At 43.9% G+C, this 19380-nt stretch overlaps 2 protein-coding genes across 3 annotated transcripts; one reads left to right on the top strand and one right to left on the bottom strand.

Annotated features, from left to right (window-relative positions):
* Window positions 1-544: 544 nt before the first annotated feature.
* On the top strand, window positions 545-11169 carry LOC103633201 (receptor-like protein 4). Of its 2 annotated transcripts, XM_035961095.1 has the most exons (10): window positions 545-1112; window positions 1341-1622; window positions 2958-4016; window positions 4343-4490; window positions 5085-5156; window positions 9731-9802; window positions 10163-10234; window positions 10322-10399; window positions 10485-10669; window positions 10763-11169. In XM_035961095.1, exons 2-10 carry the CDS (start codon window positions 1520-1522, stop codon window positions 10888-10890), a joined length of 1917 nt encoding a protein of 638 aa, XP_035816988.1. In that variant the 5' UTR covers window positions 545-1112; window positions 1341-1519; the 3' UTR covers window positions 10891-11169. The 2 variants fall into 2 exon arrangements, with proteins under 2 accessions (XP_035816988.1, XP_008653116.1); XM_008654894.2 differs by lacking the exons at window positions 545-1112; window positions 5085-5156 and having other exon boundaries at window positions 1169-1622.
* A 624-nt stretch (window positions 11170-11793) lies between these two features.
* Window positions 11794-19163, bottom strand: LOC103633200 (probable ADP-ribosylation factor GTPase-activating protein AGD11). The gene is made up of 3 exons (NM_001346568.1): window positions 18953-19163; window positions 12351-12446; window positions 11794-12271 (listed from the first exon to the last, which is right to left on the bottom strand). Exons 1-3 carry the CDS (start codon window positions 19067-19069, stop codon window positions 11984-11986), a joined length of 501 nt encoding a protein of 166 aa, NP_001333497.1. The 5' UTR covers window positions 19070-19163; the 3' UTR covers window positions 11794-11983.
* Between the last annotated feature and the right edge of the window lie 217 nt (window positions 19164-19380).

Here is a 19380-nt window from a genome sequence, read left to right as displayed (position 1 = left end):
ATGCACCACCTTATTTAGAATGGATTGATTCTTCAATCCAAACACTCCCTATGATTTTTGCATCATGAGCAGCGCCTTTTTGTTCTATCGTAGGTTAGGAGTCACGCTGCTGATCCAGTTGTTCGATCTCGTGTTCGTCCTGGTGTTTTCAGGTTTGAGACGTCAGTTAAGTACTTGGTCATTTCTACTTACCCTAGCTTCATCCGGAGGTGGAGTTGGATGACAGGATGAGAAGCTGGGAGGAGCCGAGTGTTTCGTGTACGATCAGGCAAGCATGGTTTTCGCTTACTGGTCGTGTTTAGCTCCGGCTAGGAGGAGGCACGGGCGCTGTCGGCCTTCCTGCATCTCATTGTTTCCTCTCTCGCCCTCGCATTGCCGATAGCCGTTGTTGCGCTACAGATTCTGGTACCACCCATTTCGCCAGCCTGTTCTACGTCTCTACGCAAAGTCGTGAGGCGCACGACGCTGCACGACCCGGCGTCTGATTGGGCGCGCAATCCGCGCATTGTAGTCCCAACAACCGGCGGGGGGGGGGGGGGGGGGGGGGGGTGCGTTGATGGCGCGGCCGCACAGCCCCACGACTGCGAGCCCATCATCTCAGCTCCGCCTGCAGCTTCCGTTTCCTCTCGATCTCAACTATTACTACTGAGCTGACAACCTCATTGTTTTTGTCTATATAGATTTTAGCTGCGGCTTTTTAATCTAGCCCTGAGCCCGTCATCGCACTCGCACAGTCGCACGTGACCTGAGCCGGGCTGCGCCCGCGCTGCTGATCCGTCAGCTCCTTGCCCGCGTGTCCGCCTGCCCCCCTCTCCCTCCGGTTCGCACGTGACCCACCAAAAGTAGCTTTGGCAGTTTCGGCGTCCGGCTAGATTTCATACGAGAGAATAAGAAATACGGTCGAGATGCTCTAATAATCCCGTCAAATACCCTAAACTTGTCCTGAGTTCAGCTTAAATCCTGAGCCACATCCTGGCACTCACGTTATTATTTTTGTTTTAAAATCAGGGTAGGAGTGGGACATTCATTCTCACAGCCGTGCAGTCCTTTCTTTTTCAAATCTTCAGGGGTGGCTCGTCAGTCGTCATCACTCATCAAGATCCAAGAACAACGTGAGCTGCTCCACTGTACTAGTCTAGCCCTCCACCCCCTTTGAGGCCGCGACCAGAATAAATAAATAGAAACCATGCGACCACATCGACTCCTGCCTTCATTACTACCGTCATAAAAGCAGCCACCTTAGCACCGTCTAATCGCCATTGCTCTACTCCAATTATGCTCTCAAATCCAGACAGTTCTTCGATTTTTTTCAGCCTTTTCTCCTTCTTCTAACGGAACAGGAAGGAGCGAGCAAGACGCCGTTGAGAAAACACGGGGTGGTATTCTGCAGTAAAAAAAAAAAAAAACACTCGAGGCGAAAGTGTCCAAAGCCAGAGGAGAGAAAGAGAAGACTTGTACTTGGAGGGCAGCTGGGCAGGTGAAAGGAAGAGGAAAGAGGGCGAGTGCGACGGGAGGCGCAATGCGGTGGAGATCTCCCGCCGTGCTGCGGCTGCAGCTGTGGCTGCTCGCCGTCTCCGCGTCGTTGGCTGCCCTCGGTGTTCTCGCGGCTGATCTTAGCAAAGGTGAGCTCTCTTGCTTGCGTTGCGTCTAGCTGGAGATTCGGCCCCTCATGCTGGAAATCTTGCTAAATGCGGCACAGTGGCCGCCAGGTTCTCGCTCGCATTTGTGTTGCTGCTGGTACTGCGCCTTTAGCGGAAAATCTAGTACTTTCTAGTCAAGTTCTGTGCTTATTTTGCTTGCTTGCTTTCTTTTTCTTTTCTTCTTTATACATCGTAAATTCGTAATCCAGCAGCTCTAGGTCCTTCCAATTTCTCGCCCAACAGAAGGAAGGAAGAGAAGGCCTCCCGAATTCTTGATTTTCTCGTTACTTGGTGTCTGCATTCCTGGTCAAATTCGTTGTCATTTGGTCCCATCCTGGAAGCTTTTCCTACAGTATCCATGTTTGTTTAGCTATAGGTCCGTTTCTGTGGCGAGTACCAGATGCAGAACTGATGGATGTTTGGTTTCTATGGACTAATTTTTAGTCCCTAAATTATCAAATACGGAAACAAAAATAAAGTTTTAATTTTCGTATTTGTTAATTTAGTGACTACAATGTAACAATATAGAGACTAAAAATTACTCTCTCCGTCCCAATATATAAAGTGTAACCACCTTTGATTCAAAGACTAATACTCTCTCCGTCCCAATATATAAAGTGTAACCACCTTTGATTCAAAGACTAAGAAATGCATTTAATTCTTTCTATACTGCTGCATCGATGTACATATGTCTAGAGAGAGCATGCCTTATATTATGGGACAAAAATAAAAAGTAGTTACACCTTATAAACTGAGAGTAGTCCATAGAAACCAAACACTTCAGAGTCTTAACCATTTTGTGTTCATTCAGCTGATACTGGTCACCTCTTAGCTACTTCTAATTAGTACAGTACGGTTTCTACCCTTTCTTGGTGACATGCTCATACATTTGACAATTTTGTCATCTTTAGGGGGTGTTTGGTTTCTAGGGGCTAATTTTTAGTTCCTCCATTTTATTCCATTTTAGTCTCTAAATTGCTAAACACGGAAACTAAAATAAAGTTTTAGTTTCTATATTTGACAATTTAAGTACTAAAATGGAATAAAATCGAGGGATTAAAAATTAATCCCTAGAAACCAAACACCCCTTAAGATAAATTAAAGCTTGCTCAAGCTAGGACAAAAGAGGATGGGGGCATGTGGAAGTTTAGTATAGGTGAAAAAAAGGAAACACAGAAACCTTCCATTCAGTATGCTAGAAATTCATGATTCAATGGAACACTTGCTGTGTATATAACTCACATGCTGCATCTCTTTACAGCAGCTCTTTGGTTTAACTTCTCTGTCGTGTAGTCCTTAATGCATGTCTATTTTCAGAACCATTTACTATCCGTATAAGCTGTGGAAGCTTTGACGATGTCCGGACGGAGCCTACGAACACATTGTGGTACAGAGACTTTGGTTATACTGGAGGCAGGTTCGCTAATGCCACCCGGCCAAGCTTTATCGTTCCTCCTCTTAAAACGCTTCGATATTTCCCGCTATCTGATGGCCCTGAAAATTGCTACAACATCAACAATGTTCCCAATGGCCACTATCAAGTTAGACTTTTCTTTGCGTTACTGGACAACCCTAATCTTGACAGTGAGCCGATTTTCGATGTTTCTGTTGAGGGTACTCTGTTCAGCTCTTTGCTTCTGGGCTGGAGCAGCGACGATGAGAAGACATTTGCAGAAGCTTTGGTTTTTGTCCAGGACTCAAGCTTATCAGTTTGCTTCCATAGTACAGGGCATGGTGATCCATCGATTCTTTCTATTGAAGTTCTACAAATAGATGACGATGCCTATAACTTTGGTCCACCACGGGAAAAGGGGACAGTGCTTAGAGCAGTCAAAAGGCTGAAATGTGGCTCAGGAAAGCCTGCTTTTGATGAAGATCTAAATGGGATTCACTGGGGTGGGGACAGATTCTGGTTAGGATTGCAAACTTTATCATCCAGTTCTGATGATCAATCAATATCATCCGAGAATGTTATAGCAGAGACATTGCTTGCACCAAATTTTTACCCTCAAGGCATATACCAATCAGCTATCGTGGGCACTGATAGGCAACCGAGTTTGTCTTTCGAAATGGATGTTACCCCAAACAAGAACTATTCAGTATGGCTTCACTTTGCAGAGATTGATAATGGGGTAACTGCAGAAGAACAAAGAGTATTTGATGTACTCATCAATGGAGACACTGCTTTTAAAGATATTGATATAATTCGCATGACAGGAGAGCGTTTTACTGCACTTGTCCTGAATAAAACTGTTGCTGTCAGTGGAATAACACTAAAAATCATCTTGCAACCTGTGAAAGGAACCCGTGCCATTATTAATGCCATTGAGGTGTTTGAGATAATCCCAGCTGAAAAGAAGACTTTGCCTCAGGAAGGTTGTTATCCGAATTCTCTATACTCACCACTTTATTTTTTTTCTAGGTGTCCAAAACAGAGTAAAGTTTCAAGACTCTTTTGTTTAGAATCGTGCAAAGGATCATCTAGCAGTGCATTTATCATGGAGGAGATGAAAAGAAGATTTAATGATGCATGGGGATAATTGAGAAAACCTACTACTGAAGAAAAATGCTTTAGCTGAGTCTGAATGAGTAGCACATCTTATGGATTTTTTGTTTTTCATAGATCTGTAATTCACATGAGGGCTACAAGGATTTGGCTATCATTTTTATGCTTTAATTTTCTTGTTTTTAATTACCTACAGTGAGTGCATTGCGAACGTTGAAGGGTTCACTTGGTCTTCCTCTTCGATTTGGCTGGAATGGTGACCCCTGTGTTCCTCAGCAGCATCCATGGAGTGGAGTTGATTGCCAGTTTGACAGCACCAAAGGGAACTGGATCATTGATGGATTGTATGTTCTCTAGATCATGCTCATTCTGTGATTTATACCAAGAAGGATTGATATTTTTATGGTTAGAATGCCAGAAGTGATGTAAATGATTTTGTTCATTGGTCATTTGAAACTAAGATAATCCTGTGCACAAATTTGCAAGTATATGTTTAGATTAAAAGATAGCCACATTACTATTATGTAAATACTGTCTTCTTATTTATTCGAAGCATAAAGTTTAAATGTAGCAGATGCATTCCAGCAACAGTCTCTAACTGAACTTCCAAATTTTCCATGAGCTGACACCAGCTTACATCATTTATTTTCTCTTCTAAGTAATTCCCAAATGGAAGTTGAAGCAGGTATTCTAGTAGCTTGAGGCTTACAACAATTCGCTCCTAGTCTTGTTGCATAATCATTTAAAACTGTCAGTAGTTCAGAGGCTTGCTTAATAGGTCACAGAGGTTTTTTCTTAGTTCTTGTATTGTCATATTTATGGGTTTAAATGCAATGTTTTTGCTTCCTGTTGTATGCGTCATAACTACAAATTTGTTAGTCAATGATAGTTTATACTTTTTTTGCCACAAGTTTTTAATACTACTACTGAATGTGCAGAGGTCTTGACAACCAAGGTTTAAAAGGGGTCATACCTAGTGACATATCTAAGTTGCAACATCTACAAAACATGTGAGTTTCTCTATAGAACTGCCAGGGCCTAAGGAGGCCCACGGAGTGGCTGCGGCAGCAGCAGCCATGGGCCCTCCAAGGGAGATTAGATAAGGATAGTTAGAGATAAGATTAGAAGATTAGTTGAGATTATCTAGGAGATTAGTTGAGATTATCTAGGAAGGTTATCAGATAGTAGTTGTTGAGAGTTTTTAGGAGAGTTTTAAGGAGATAAGGATCTCTAGTTAGATAGGGACGGCTAGCTAGCCTATTTATGTAATCAATGGATGAGAAATAAAGTAGGCAAGAATTAGAAGGGACAAACCCTCCTCTTGCTCGGCCGTGGGCAGAGGCCCCCGGCCGGTGTTCCTGCCCATCGATACCCCTCTCCAATCCCTCACCGATCTAGCGACCATTACATCTGGTATCGGCTACCTTGGGTTTCGATCTGATCCCATGGCTTCTGCTGCCAATTTCGCGGCGACATCTTGGCAACCGGCGTCCCCATCTCCATGGACAGCGCCACATGTCACCTTCGTCACGCCGTCCTGGCAACCAACGTCCCCATCTCCATGGGCTGCGCCGCATGCCACCTTCGTCACGCCATCCTGGCAACCAGCGTCCCTATCTCCATGGGCAGCATCGCCTGCCAATTTTGTCACCACATCCTGGACGCCGGCGTGCCCATCCCCAGGGATAACGCCAAATTTCATCACATCATCTTCGTTGACGGCGTCTCCGTCCCCATGGGCGACGCCACTAGGGGCAGCCACGGCTCAGCAATCATCAGCTCCATCGATGGGAGACTTGTGGACCAACATAAGGGCTGATCTCGCAAAGATGCAAGCCACGCTCCAGAAGGTTGAGCAAGGGCTACTGCAAATCAAGGTAGCAGTGCAACATGAGCAGCACCAGCTGGCGTTGTCTACACGGCTCCAGACGTTGGCGGCTGTGGGCATACAAGCTGCTGCTCGTGGCTTCCTTGCACGACAGAGAGTGCGGGAGATGCGCCGACAGATGCTCGAGGCAGCCTTGGTGACGGTAGACCTCGGCACACGGGGGCGCGACCTCGCCTTGTCGGACGGCCATCAGCAGCGGCTCCGGGCCGCTATTTCCAAGTGCGGGCATGGTACGTTTCCTGCGGGCGACGAACTTCAATTCTACGGCAGCAGCGGTAAGGAAGGCACTCCCCTCGTCATCGGCAAGGGCGCACTATTTAGCGCCACCACATTCCGCTACCGGCCGCCACGAGGGCGCCTCCGCTGGTTATTGTTGCGACCTATTCCAGGTGCCCGTCCATGTGCTCCCCTTTCGTCCAGATGGCATCCATGGGATCCAGGTGGCTGCACACTTGCAAGTCCAATGTGCGGAGGGTGACCGCCTTATCTTATAGGGTCAAAAAAATTCGGATTCGGAATAATAAGATAAGCCGAGATGTAAAAGGCTTGTCTTCTAGGTGTCTGCTTTTGGGTCAAGTAGACTCGGTCTTTGAGCATCCGTCATGCTGCAGCTCGAGGACGAGCTGCTTGTCCAGGAGGGGTGTAGTGCCAGGGCCTAAGGAGGCCCACGGAGTGGCTGCGGCAGCAGCAGCCATGGGCCCTCCAAGGGGGATTAGATAAGGATAGTTAGAGATAAGATTAGAAGATTAGTTGGTCTTTGAGCATCCGTCATGCTGCAGCTCGAGGACGAGCTGCTTGTCCAGGAGGGGTGTAGTGCCAGGGCCTAAGGAGGCCCACGGAGTGGCTGCGGCAGCAGCAGCCATGGGCCCTCCAAGGGGGATTAGATAAGGATAGTTAGAGATAAGATTAGAAGATTAGTTGAGATTATCTAGGAGATTAGTTGAGATTATCTAGGAAGGTTATCAGATAGTAGTTGTTGAGAGTTTTTAGGAGAGTTTTAAGGAGATAAGGATCTCTAGTTAGATAGGGACGGCTAGCTAGCCTATTTATGTAATCAATGGATGAGAAATAAAGTAGGCAAGAATTAGAAGGGACAAACCCTCCTCTTGCTCGGCCGTGGGCAGAGGCCCCCGGCCGGTGTTCCTGCCCATCGATACCCCTCTCCAATCCCTCACCGATCTAGCGGTGCCAGGGCCTAAGGAGGCCCACGGAGTGGCTGCGGCAGCAGCAGCCATGGGCCCTCCAAGGGGGATTAGATAAGGATAGTTAGAGATAAGATTAGAAGATTAGTTGAGATTATCTAGGAGATTAGTTGAGATTATCTAGGAAGGTTATCAGATAGTAGTTGTTGAGAGTTTTTAGGAGAGTTTTAAGGAGATAAGGATCTCTAGTTAGATAGGGACGGCTAGCTAGCCTATTTATGTAATCAATGGATGAGAAATAAAGTAGGCAAGAATTAGAAGGGACAAACCCTCCTCTTGCTCGGCCGTGGGCAGAGGCCCCCGGCCGGTGTTCCTGCCCATCGATACCCCTCTCCAATCCCTCACCGATCTAGCGACCATAACATCTGGTATCGGCTAGCTTGGGTTTCGATCTGATCCCATGGCTTCTGCTGCCAATTTCGCGGCGTCATCCTGGCAATCGGCGTCCCCATCTCCATGGACAACGCCGCATGTCACCTTCGCCACGCCGTCCTGGCAACCGACGTCCCCATCTCCATGGGCTGCGCCGCATGCCACCTTCGTCACGCCATCCTGGCAACCGGCGTTCCTATCTCCATGGGCAGCATCGCCTGCCAATTTTGTCACCACATCCTGGACGCCAGCGTGCCCATCCCCAGGGACAACGCCAAATTTCATCACAGCATCTTCGTTGACGGCGTCTCCGTCCCCATGGGCGACGCCACTAGGGGCAGCCACGACTCAGCAATCACCAGCTCCATCGATGGGAGATTTGTGGACCAACATAAGGGCTGATCTCACAAAGATGCAAGCCACGCTCCAGAAGGTTGAGCAAGGGCTGCTGCAAATCAAGGCAGCAGTGCAACATGAGCAACACCAGCTGGCGTTGTCCGCACGGCTCCAGACGTCGGCGGTTGTGGGCATACAAGCTGTTGCTCGTGGCTTCCTTGCACGACGTAGAGTGCGGGAGATGCGTCGGCATATGCTCAAGGCTGCCTTGGTGACGGTTGACCTCGGCACACGGGTGCGCGACCTCGCCCTGTCAGACGGCCATCAACAGCGGCACCGGGCCGCTATCTCCAAGTGCGAGCATGGTACGTGTCCCACGGGCGACGAACTTCAACCCTACGGCAGCGGCGGTAGGGAAGGCACTCCCCTCGTCATCGGCAAGGGCGCACTATTTAGCGCCACCACATTCCGCTACCGGCCGTCACGAGGGCGCCTCCGTTGGTTATTGTTGCGACCTATTCTAGGTGCCCATCCATGTGCTCCCCTTTCGTCCAGATGGCATCCATGAGATCCAGGTGGCTGCACACGTGCAAGTCCAATGTGCGGAAGGTGTCCGCCTTATCTTATAGGGTCAAAAAAAAATTCGGATTCGGAATAATAAGATAAGCCGAGATGTAAAAGGCTTGTCTTCTAGGTGTCTGGTTTTGGGTCAAGTAGACTCGGTCTTTGAGCATCCGTCATGCTGCAGCTCGAGGACGAGCTGCTTGTCCAGGAGGGGTGTAGTGTCAGGGCCTAAGGAGGCCCACGGAGGGGCTGCGGCAGCAGCAGCCATGGGCCCTCCAAGGAGGATTAGATAAGGATAGTTAGAGATAAGATTAGAAGATTAGTTGAGATTATCTAGGAGATTAGTTGAGATTATCTAGGAAGGTTATCAGATAGTAGTTGTTGAGAGTTTTTAGGAGAGTTTTAAGGAGATAAGGATCTCTAGTTAGATAGGGACGGCTAGCTAGCCTATTTATGTAATCAATGGATGAGAAATAAAGTAAGCAAGAATTAGAAGGGAAAACCCCCTCTCTTGCTCGGCCGTGGGCAGAGGCCCCCGGCCGACGTTCCTGCCCATCGATATCCCTCTCCAATCCCTCACCGATCTAGCGACCATAACAAGAACACTGTCATGAATGGATGGCCACTTGACATTATTCTGTTTATTACTAGTTTTCATTATCTGTTAAAGTGAAAAGCCTGTAACATTTTCACAACAATAGCTGGAATTATTTTTTTAAATATGTGTAACTTATTAAACCTGTGCAACATAAAATACCACTGGAAACAGGCTGAAGCATAAAGAATCAGTGTAATGCTGCTTTGCAATTGTTTCATGTTATCTGGAAGTAGACGATGCAGAATTTTTTAGTGTTCAATTATGTTTTTATGCACAATGCATGAAGAACAGCTAATATGTTCATCATTTATTTAATATGCTTTCAATAGTTTTAATCAGGGGGACTGATTTTGTGGCATATGCTGATAGTAATAATAAAAAGGAACTGCAAACCCCCTGCAGCACAGAGTTTTAAGCTCTTATGTGAACTGCTGTCCAGAACTGGTTGGGTTATGGTCCATGGTGACATGGCTTAGTAGATTACAGAGTAATCCGTTATTGTTTAAGCAATTAAATCTGATTGCAGATTGAAGTAGTAATTTCGAGTTCTTACTGTCAATTCATAAGGAAGTGCTAGCACTTCTGGTTATTCTGACAGAAGTAACTGCCTATCTTGTGAAACAGAAACTTGAGTGGCAATAGCATAAAGGGGAACATTCCAATCTCCCTGGGTACCATCTCTGTGGTGCAAGTACTGTAAGTGCACTTCAATGCAGTGAAGTTCAGTATATGTCATATTTCTGTTCTTTCAAGGACATCCTAATTCATAATGTGATTTTCTTATGAAATTAATCGGAAATTTTGTAAACAGTACTCCATATCCATTAAGTTCACACCTGGTTGATGTACAATACCAATTGATTTTGGATAGGTGATTGTAGGGAAAACTTATTTATTTGGCTGAAGATTTGCCATCTAAGTAATAACTGGATACAGATTACAGAATATCAGAATGTCAATGCTATTTTCTTTTTTCTGATTTTAATTTTTCTTCAAGGAAATATGTTCTATCACTTAGATCAGATAAATAGTTTTTTTTTTTAATTTTCTTCGTAGGGATCTGTCATACAATGAGCTTAATGGATCTATTCCAGAGAGCCTCGGCGAGCTGACATCATTACAGATACTGTGAGTGCACTAGTTACCCTGTTTTAGATTGATATTTCACATTCATCTTTTCCTTCCTCAAAACCTAAGAGAGTTTGTGCTATGCAGGAACCTGAATGGCAATCGTCTTTCTGGTCGTGTTCCAGCCAGTTTGGGAGGAAGGCCTCTGCACAGAGCTAGATTTAAGTAAGAAACGGCTCGAGTTGTAAAAAGAAAATCCCTTCCCCTTTACACGGTAAGGAAACTTAACGATTGCTGACAACAACTGCAGCTTCACGGACAATGCCGGACTATGTGGAATACCTGGGTTACGTGAGTGTGGCCCTCATCTATCCGTGGCTGCAAAGATCGGCATGGCTTTCGGCGTGCTTTTAGCTATTCTATTCCTAGTTGTATTCGCTGCGTGCTGGTGGAAGAGACGCCAGAACATTCTCCGTGCTAAAAGATTAGCTGCAGGTAAGAAATGCAAACAACTGTCCAATGAGAAAAGCACGATGTACATAGGTTTGTGCTGTGACGGATCGATTACATTTGCCCTTCTCATTGCAGCAAGGGAAGCTCCTTATGCAAAATCAAGGACCCAGTTCACCCGCGATGTGCAAATGGCCAAGCATCAACGGACACATGAAAATGCTCGGAGCAGCAACAGTGAAGGCTCGCCACATTTGCTTTCCTAGCTCGGTGAGAATACTGCGACAGTGACTTGGCTTCCATCTATTCTTCAGTTCCTCCTTTGTATGCTCCTCTGCAGTCTTGAAAGACGAAGCTGCTGTACATACTAGCTAGGTCACGAATGGTGTATATACTTGTATTTTTTTTGGTGATCTAGAACTCAGTCCAGGAGAGGGATCAGTCTATCAGATGAGAGAAATTACCCATTTCATCCTACTTACTGTTCTGATTACTGCTGTTGATTTCCCCTTCACTGTTCAAGTATGCTTATTGTCAGTTTTGTACTGTGGTCTGAAGCTCTGCAAAACTGCATTTTGCCAGGAGCTGGAGCCCCAGGCTGGGCTGTGTTGAGATATAGAGTGAATTCTACACCTTTTCCTATTAGTTAAGTTTTTAGGTTGAACTAATCGGTCAACTCAATACTGTACCTAGGGCTGGTAATGAGCTCTACATTTTACACTATAAAATTGAAGGATTGAATCAGGTTAGGATCTATAAAATTTAAGGATCGAAAGATTAGGATCGTGCTCTATTCATATTCATTTTTGAACTAAAATTAATTAAGAGCTCTAACTTCTTATGAAGAAGCATTTGAATCATAATCCATTACCACCCTTAACTGTACCTGAGCAGAGTTGACACAATTACATAAACATAGTTGCAGCCCTCTTCTATTAGGAGTGTTGAATTACAACATGAATTGTCCATTTCTTTTTCTATCAGTTTAAACTTTTGGTCGGTGCACGCAACCTCACCAATAGGTTGAATCTGAATATCCAGTCCTTCCTATATCTGTGATGTTTGAAGCAATTTTTTTTTTCTTTTGCTCTACATGGTGACCTACTGATAAATGGTTTTATGGAAATGTGATCAACGAGAACAAATGTAATTTGTGGATAAAAAACCCGCAGAAGCATTGCTCCCAGTAGCATGAGCCTTCTTGCACACCTTATCAGAACTGCAAACAAACATTACACGCATCCAAGGGTCTCCTTATGCCAATACCAGGTAAACGGATGTATAATCAGCTGGGCAGGCGTCGGTCGGGTCGCCGCCGCCTCATGCCCTGGCCCCGTCCCCGCCGATCGAGGGGATGATTCACCGCGCGACGCCGGGGATGTTGACCCAGGTCAGGCGCAGGACGAGGTCGCCGGTCTCGGTGTCCCTGAGCCTGAGCAGGATGTCCTGGGAGACCTTGCCGTCCTTGCACGTGATGTGGCTGTCGGTGGCGAGGCAGCTGCCCTTCTCCGTGTGGATCGTCTTCATCACCGTGCCGTCGGGGACGTCGCTCAGGTCCTGCTTGGCGATCTCCACGAAGTTGAGGATGGAGAACTCGGCGTTGCCCATGCTGTCGTCCTTGGTGAACGTGTCATGGTCGAAGAGTTCCTGTCGGTCCAAGCACCAGAGAATGCTCAAGGTTGCTGCATTAATTCTGCCCATGGAAGATCATGGCGATGGGGCTTACAATCTTGACCGGGTTCATCATGTTTGTGATGGACAGGGTGAGTTCCTCGTTCCATTCCGGATTGATCGTGCGGTATTTTATACTTGACTTGACTTTCTGCGCAGTATTATTTATACAAAAAACAAATGGTCACATTAGTTAGCAGTTAAAGGAGGACTAAGATACAAAAGAAGACAGGAATTGAGCTGGAAGATCCTTATAAGAATAAAGAAATGCGTGCAAATACTTTCGCGAGATCTAAAAGAGGAACAGTGAAAGAAATTTGGGCGTTAGGTCAATTAAACTAGTGGAACCAGTCGCACATTTTTTTATTAAAAAAACCCTGATGGACATATGTCACTTCAATATCCTTATGGTCTTGTTTGAATACTCTCGTTTTCACCCAATCCATATGTATTAAAGTGGATTGAGATGTAATTTAGTTTAAGTTACACCTCAATTCACCTCAACACACATAGATAGATGTGAATACTAGAGTACTAAAACAAGGCCTAGAGCTTGTTTGAGAGCAAGAGTAATGGAAGAGATTGAGAGTGCTAAAATCCCTCACTATTTAATAATACTCTTGCTCCTAAATAACCCTTATTGTCGCAGTTTAGCCCCCACTATTCACTAATAATTGAAATATTGTTTTTAGTTGGTAATTTTCTCAATTCAATGATGCAATATTGTTTTTTTCTTTTGTGGATGAACTGCTAGCCCATGGCTAGTTTGAAACCCCATTTTTTGGGGACCCCCTCATTTCTTAGGGTGGCCAATCTCAGTGAGTGTCATTTGAATAAGATATTTAATTATATATGGGTGATTTTCTATCTCTGGGTTTAGTCATCCTTTTCCCAAACTAGCCCTTTAGGTGGTTGTGTCCTTGGCATGGGAAAAACCCTGGCCAGTTTAAAATATCTACTTGTCAGTGGCCTAGCCTAACGGTCTCCAGCAACCTTCCTATCCCATGTCGTGGGGGCAACGACAGTTGTGCAAGCAGTTCTTGAGTACAAGCGTACAAGAGAACCTCTTGTTCCGTTAGATCATTTAAACCCTTCCACCACCAACTCATATAATTTTATATAAAAACCCCTAACAAACATCTATTTCAAACCCTACTCCGCAAACAGTGTAATCTACAGTGTAAAAGAGTGTTTTGCACGGTTATATACACGCTCTGCTGAGTACGGTCACATGAGAATTTTCTAAGGTCTCCTTCCGAAAGCATAAAGTTTGGGAGGTTGCCTATCTCCATAGACCAAGTTTTTTATTGATCTTTTTATTTTTTTGGGGCGAGGACAGTTTGTAAGTGATTCTACTTATCTTTCTTCTACTTATCCTGGTGGTGAAAATGATATTTTTAAGATTAGGAGTCTGTTTGGTTGGGCTGTGGTGTGAAAAAAGCTGATGTGAGCTGTGAAAAACGCTGTTGTGGGCTTTGAGCTGTTAAAAAGCTAAAACCCATTTGATGGAAACCACTAAAAGTTCTTCCATATATATTTTCATAGTTCCATTCAAAAGCCACTAAAAGCAGGTTCAGAGGTGCTATCAGTTTTTGCAATACGAGAAAGTTGGCTTTTAGAAAAGGTTGCTTCATGGATCCAACCTTTTGATTTGCTTTTGGCTTTTAGGGGCAAAGCCAAAGCCAAACCAAACACACCCTAGGGCTCCAAATATTGTGATTTTGGAACTATATATAGATAGATAGATAAAATGTAGCCTAGATACTATCCCATCCTAAAATATAAGTGATTCTCACCTTATACAAAAAAACCTCAGGGAGACAACCAAAATACCGTATATTCTGGGACAGAGCTACTAGATGGCCAAAGATAGTGAAACATCTATAAACACTTAAGTATTTTAGGGTTTTAAAATTCATCTCTTTCCAACTTTAAGATCAATGAGTGGGATTAACTCAAAACCCTATGCTAAGAAAAATAAGTGTTATGAGAGGAGAGACTCTAACACCATAAGTTTATTAGTAAATGTGACATGCATTTTATTAGAATGTATAGTTCATTGTGCAGTCACCCTAGATGATTTCTGGCTCCAAGATTTATTCAACAATCATTGTTTCTTCCAATATTTTGAAATCGAAATTCATATCATTACTTGATGTGTCTTGGAATCAAACTTTATACCATCATTGGACGTGCATTAATCTAACTCATATGAGTACGAGATATGAATCTAGACCACATTTGAGGACATAGGGTGTTAGAGCATTAGGGAAAGTAAAAACAAGATGAAGAGAAGAATCTCTTCTATTTTTAATATTATTTATAGATATTACATTTATCACTATCTAGGAAAGGTCACATCATCAAATGTTGCCAAGATGCCTTTCAAAGATTTTGATAGAAGAATATAGCAAAACCCTAGCTAAAGCTAGCCACGTGTCCCTAGGGTCCTCGCCTCAGGAGGGCTAGCTCACCTCTCGTTAAGGTGTGGCCAATCATGGTGGGACTCGATCTCGAGGCCCTCCAAGACTCTCTTAACCTCTGATGCCCATTAGAACAGACGAGGCCCATGACACCTGGGACTCTCTAAATTTCGAGGCGCTCCTAGACTTCATAGGCTCTCCTGGTCTCCCGATGCACCCTTGGGCCTCCTTGGACCTCTGAGACACCTAGGCTTAAAACCCTCCTAGCTAGTGACAGGGTCTTAGGGCCCTTCATATGGAAAACAAGGCTCTCCACTTGACCAAGTACGGGCTTTGTAGTAAATTAAGTTATACAACTGTTGGGTTTGTACTGCAACACAAATGTGGCACAATCTATATATCAAAGTTTAGGTGTTGGAGACCATTTAAACTGAGGATCTCGAGAAGCTCCTGAAAAATTATTTGTAAACTTATGATTGTACTAAGTGAACAAAATAAATATAAAACTCTATTTTTCATTATCAATAGTTCTAAAAAGGTGGGTTCCTAAAACTAAAAAATGTTTGGGAAGGAAGGAAATTGTACAAGAACCGCGAAAGAGGCAGATACAAAGACAAAACATAATCACATATCTAGGAGTTAAGGTGTAGATTTACCAAACACCTACCTTTAAGGAGTTGCTTTACAAAAATATTGGAGAACCATTTCGGTTTTTGTGTAAAAAACCGAATAGGGAGTTGTTTTAAGGAGAATTTATTTGGAGATATTGTTGGTTTTAGCTTTTATTGAGAAAAAGATATTCTCACACGAGAGAAGTAAAAATGTTTATTGTGTCGAACCACTTATTAGTATGTTAGTCCTTTCAATTGTGTGGACTTGATCTATGCACGAAAACTAACTCAACATAAGGACAATATATAAGCATTAAAAAATAAAAGTTCATATGTACCTTTTCGGACGTATTTTACCATAATCCAAACAAATCCTAATCATATAAGGAAACTACTCCGCAGTAGGAGGATTTCTATGTTCATTAGTTAGAGTACCAACAGCATAAAATGATGATGTGTTATTGAAATTAGAGATTTTTAAAATTTTATTTTCTAAATAACCATTTGGAGAGTTATTAGACTAATAAGTGCTTTCTATATATTTATACCCCCAACAAATTTTCTATACAGTGTAGGCACTCTAGGGAGCTATTCTCACTCTTTTAGCTAGCGAGAAGACTGGAATAAAAAAACAATTAGACCCCGTTTGTTTCGTTGGAATTGAATTCCATTTTAATAATTATAATTTAGATAAAACTAATTAAATTTATATAGTTATATATGTAATATATTTGTATATTATGCTAAATTATATGAGAAAGATAATTATATACTACATTTATGTTATAATGAAGCAAGTAAAAAAGTGTGTTATAAGTTGTACATCGGAAAAATAACATATAAATCTATAGAATCAATTTCTATCTCTCACCCCATAAATTTGAGATAGACTTATATGATAACTTTGGAAAGTAGTGGAATGTCACGTTCTAAAAAATAGCCTATTCTATTAGTAAGATTCCAATTTCTCAAAATGAAACGAAACAAATGGGACCTTAGGTTCCAGTTTTCTAGCGATAAGACTGGAATAGAAAAACAATTAGTGCGAATAGCCTTATGGGTAGCAATATCTGGTACCGAGATTATTAAAACAAATGCAGCCCATTGCGGTGTCTCCCACCTCCACTCTCCAGCGTGTCATGTGTTGTCCCCGCCCTCCGTCTCTAGATCGTGGTCGCGGTGTGCGGTGCCGCCTTCACCCGCGCCATCTTGCCGCTGTAGGATTAGGAGTGCGCCAGCGCCACAGCCTCCTCCAATGGTCCCTCGCTAGCTCCACTTCGGTAATCACTCCCTCTACCAACCTTCATTAAGATCCGGCCTTCAAATCGACGGTGCCAAGCTACCAAGGACGTCGGCTTGGAGACGATAGGGGAGAGCGGAGAGGCCGCAGGGGAGGCATGAGGAGTGACTATTGGACTGGTTGCTGATATCAGGTTGTTCGGTTTTAACCGAGCCTGATAATTAGGGTACCCAAAATTTTGGGTAGAGGGTAATACCAAATCGAGTTCGTGTTAGACTGCTAGATACACAAATTTTCAAAAACCTAAATACCGTATCCGAATTTTTGGGTATTTCCGAACGCCCAGCCCTAGTTTTAGGACAAATTAGTGTTCAAAAGAAATTAATGCACCCATATTTATTGAAGTCGAATCGTGTTAATTAAAAAACGAGTCTCATCAATCAATCAAAAGAAATGTGCGAAGGCATGCAGACTGGATTTTCAAGTTAGATATGAACACATTTCTATTGTCCAAAAGCTAAAAGATCAAATTCATTGGTGAAAGGGAAATGAGATTTAATCCATTTCTAGACTTGTTTTAATACTTGATGACCATCACAACCACATGGACTAACTAGTTTGCTAAGTATATGTTTACATGTTCATAAGATCAACCATTGTGATTATAAGTCAGAAAACAACTCAAACCCAACCGAAAAGAGGTATATTTTGGAGAAGGCGAACTACAAGTAATTTAACATCTTGGATAAGTTCTAAACACTCCTAAGATTTTTTATACTAACTAGCGAGGTTGGAAAGCTCAGATTTAAGATTCGACACTTTTGGAGCTAAGTTTGAGCCAAAACCGGAATATGAGTTAAAGAAAATCAAAGCGACTAAGTTTCATGACTTAGACTAGTTGGCTAGTCGCTAGATATGTTTGTATAAGTCATAGAACAACTTCAAGTACAACCAAATCAAGTTGAAGAATAAAGGCCAAAATTTGACAAAATTTTGCTATGTAGAGGCGCATTGGTCCGGTGGTGCACCAGACCGAGTCAACAGAGAGCACTATAGATGGACTTTTGTCGGCTGACGCACCAGACCGATTGCGCAGATAGTGTGTTTTTGGAGCTTGAAGCGGTTGGCGCAGTGGATCTGTCATAACTCAATGGTCGAATTTCCAGATCCAACTGCTAGCTGACGTGGCAACGACATGGTGGGGTCTGGTGACACATTAGACCAATTTTGTGAGTGTGATAAGACTTCTCCCCATCAGAACGGATACCTACAGCAACAGTCTGACAAAGTCTGGAGGTGCACCCGACCAGTAATGTGCAAGGTCCGGTACACCCGCATAAAGTGTTGTTTTGGCCATTCAATGCCAACAACTATATGGGTTGTTGGGGGGCTATATATACACCTCAACCAGCACATTCAATACACATGAGCAGAGCAAACATTCATACATTCGATAACAACACTCCAAGTAATCCAAAGCCTCCCAAGTGCCACATTTCAAGTGTTTGACCTAGAGAAAGTGTTAGTGTCTTGTGTGAGTGTCTGAGTAGAGTCGTTGTTGTGTTCTTGTGCTATTGAGCTTGGAGTTGCAACTCTCATTCATTGTAAAGCTAGCGAGAGACTCTGATTTATGTGGAGATCATCGCAGAGACTCCGATCTCATTCGAGTGAAGACAGGACTCAAGCTCTATTGTGTCACTTGTGTTGTTTTGCTTGCGATTTGTTTTCCTGTCTCCCTCTCCTAGTTCTATTGCTCGATCGTCATCGAAATCGTTTTGGGTTGCCTCTAAGTTAATTCCGCAATCATTTGAGCAACACTAGCAAGAAAAACTCCTCTCTTCTACCCCGGTTGATTTTACTTCTTGTTGTAACGCTTAAGCGGGATCGAAGTTTTTGAATGAAGTAATAAAATTCAGGTTTTTGCTTATTCACCCTCTCTAGCCGACCTTTAATTGGTCCAAGAGCTAGAACATCAATTTTGTTGGAACAATGCGTATTAGTACAATAATTTAGGGGTAGCATTAGATAGTTGACCTCATTTATACTGGCTTACAACATGTTTCAGATATGGAAATAGCTAGGACGGGTTATAACAACAAGTCATCCCTCCGTCCACATGAGTTTGTGATTCTCTATATAACCGGTCAAAGTTGACAGTGATTGACTTATGAGAAACCTAAAAGACAAATTCATATGCATGGATTGAGTATTTGCTTTAGTTACGCTTCGAACTCAATATCTCTAACGCTAATGTCATGTTGAATCGAATGCAGTAATTATTTAAACTCAAAATCTTAAACCACGGAGAAATCAAGAGTTGATAATTATTTAAGCGGCAGGTGAGAGTAAATGTCGAAGCTGGCTGGAGCGGCATGCAGTTTACCTGCTGTCCGTGGCGGAGGACGACGTAGGGGTCGCTGCTGTGGGTGAGGGGGTCGCAGATGGCCAGGTGCACTCCTCGCACCACCCTAACCTTGAGCAGCCCCAGCAGGCACTCCATCTCCCTCGATCTCCTCCTCTGTGTCCCCGACCACGGCGACGCATGCAGCAGGACGACCCAGCAGAAGGGCCTGACCGTCAACGGATCGGAGGACGTACGTCCGACAAGCCCGGCCGCGTCAACAACGGGAGATGTCATAAAAGTTTTGCTTGCTCGATCTGGCTTGGCCAACTGGACGGAGCTAGGGAGGGAGGCAAGAGTATGCAGAGGCTGGACGACAAACGCGGGGAGCGGCCGGCTCTACGCATGCTCAAATACATGCGGCTCCCAAACTGTCTCGTCGCTGTCTGTGTCGCCTTTTCTATTCTATA

Source organism: Zea mays, chromosome 7 (assembly GCF_902167145.1).
Source record: "Zea mays cultivar B73 chromosome 7, Zm-B73-REFERENCE-NAM-5.0, whole genome shotgun sequence".
Lineage (NCBI taxonomy): Eukaryota > Viridiplantae > Streptophyta > Magnoliopsida > Poales > Poaceae > Zea > Zea mays.
The sequence above is the reverse complement of the archived record's forward strand: the minus strand, read 5'-3'. Positions and strand labels throughout refer to the sequence as shown.

Coding starts and splice junctions, on each gene's coding strand:
- LOC103633201 (XM_035961095.1), top strand. CDS start 1,520: ATGCGGTGGAGATCTCCCGCCGTGCTGCGGCTGCAGCTGTGGCTGCTC. Junction 4,017..4,342: donor GAAGACTTTGCCTCAGGAAG/GTTGTTATCCGA, acceptor AATTACCTACAG/TGAGTGCATTGCGAACGTTG. Junction 4,491..5,084: donor AACTGGATCATTGATGGATT/GTATGTTCTCTA, acceptor CTGAATGTGCAG/AGGTCTTGACAACCAAGGTT.
- LOC103633200 (NM_001346568.1), bottom strand. CDS start 19,069: ATGGAGTGCCTGCTGGGGCTGCTCAAGGTTAGGGTGGTGCGAGGAGTG. Junction 12,447..18,952: donor TCCTCCGCCACGGACAGCAG/GTAAACTGCATG, acceptor AATACTGCGCAG/AAAGTCAAGTCAAGTATAAA. Junction 12,272..12,350: donor TGATGAACCCGGTCAAGATT/GTAAGCCCCATC, acceptor TTGGACCGACAG/GAACTCTTCGACCATGACAC.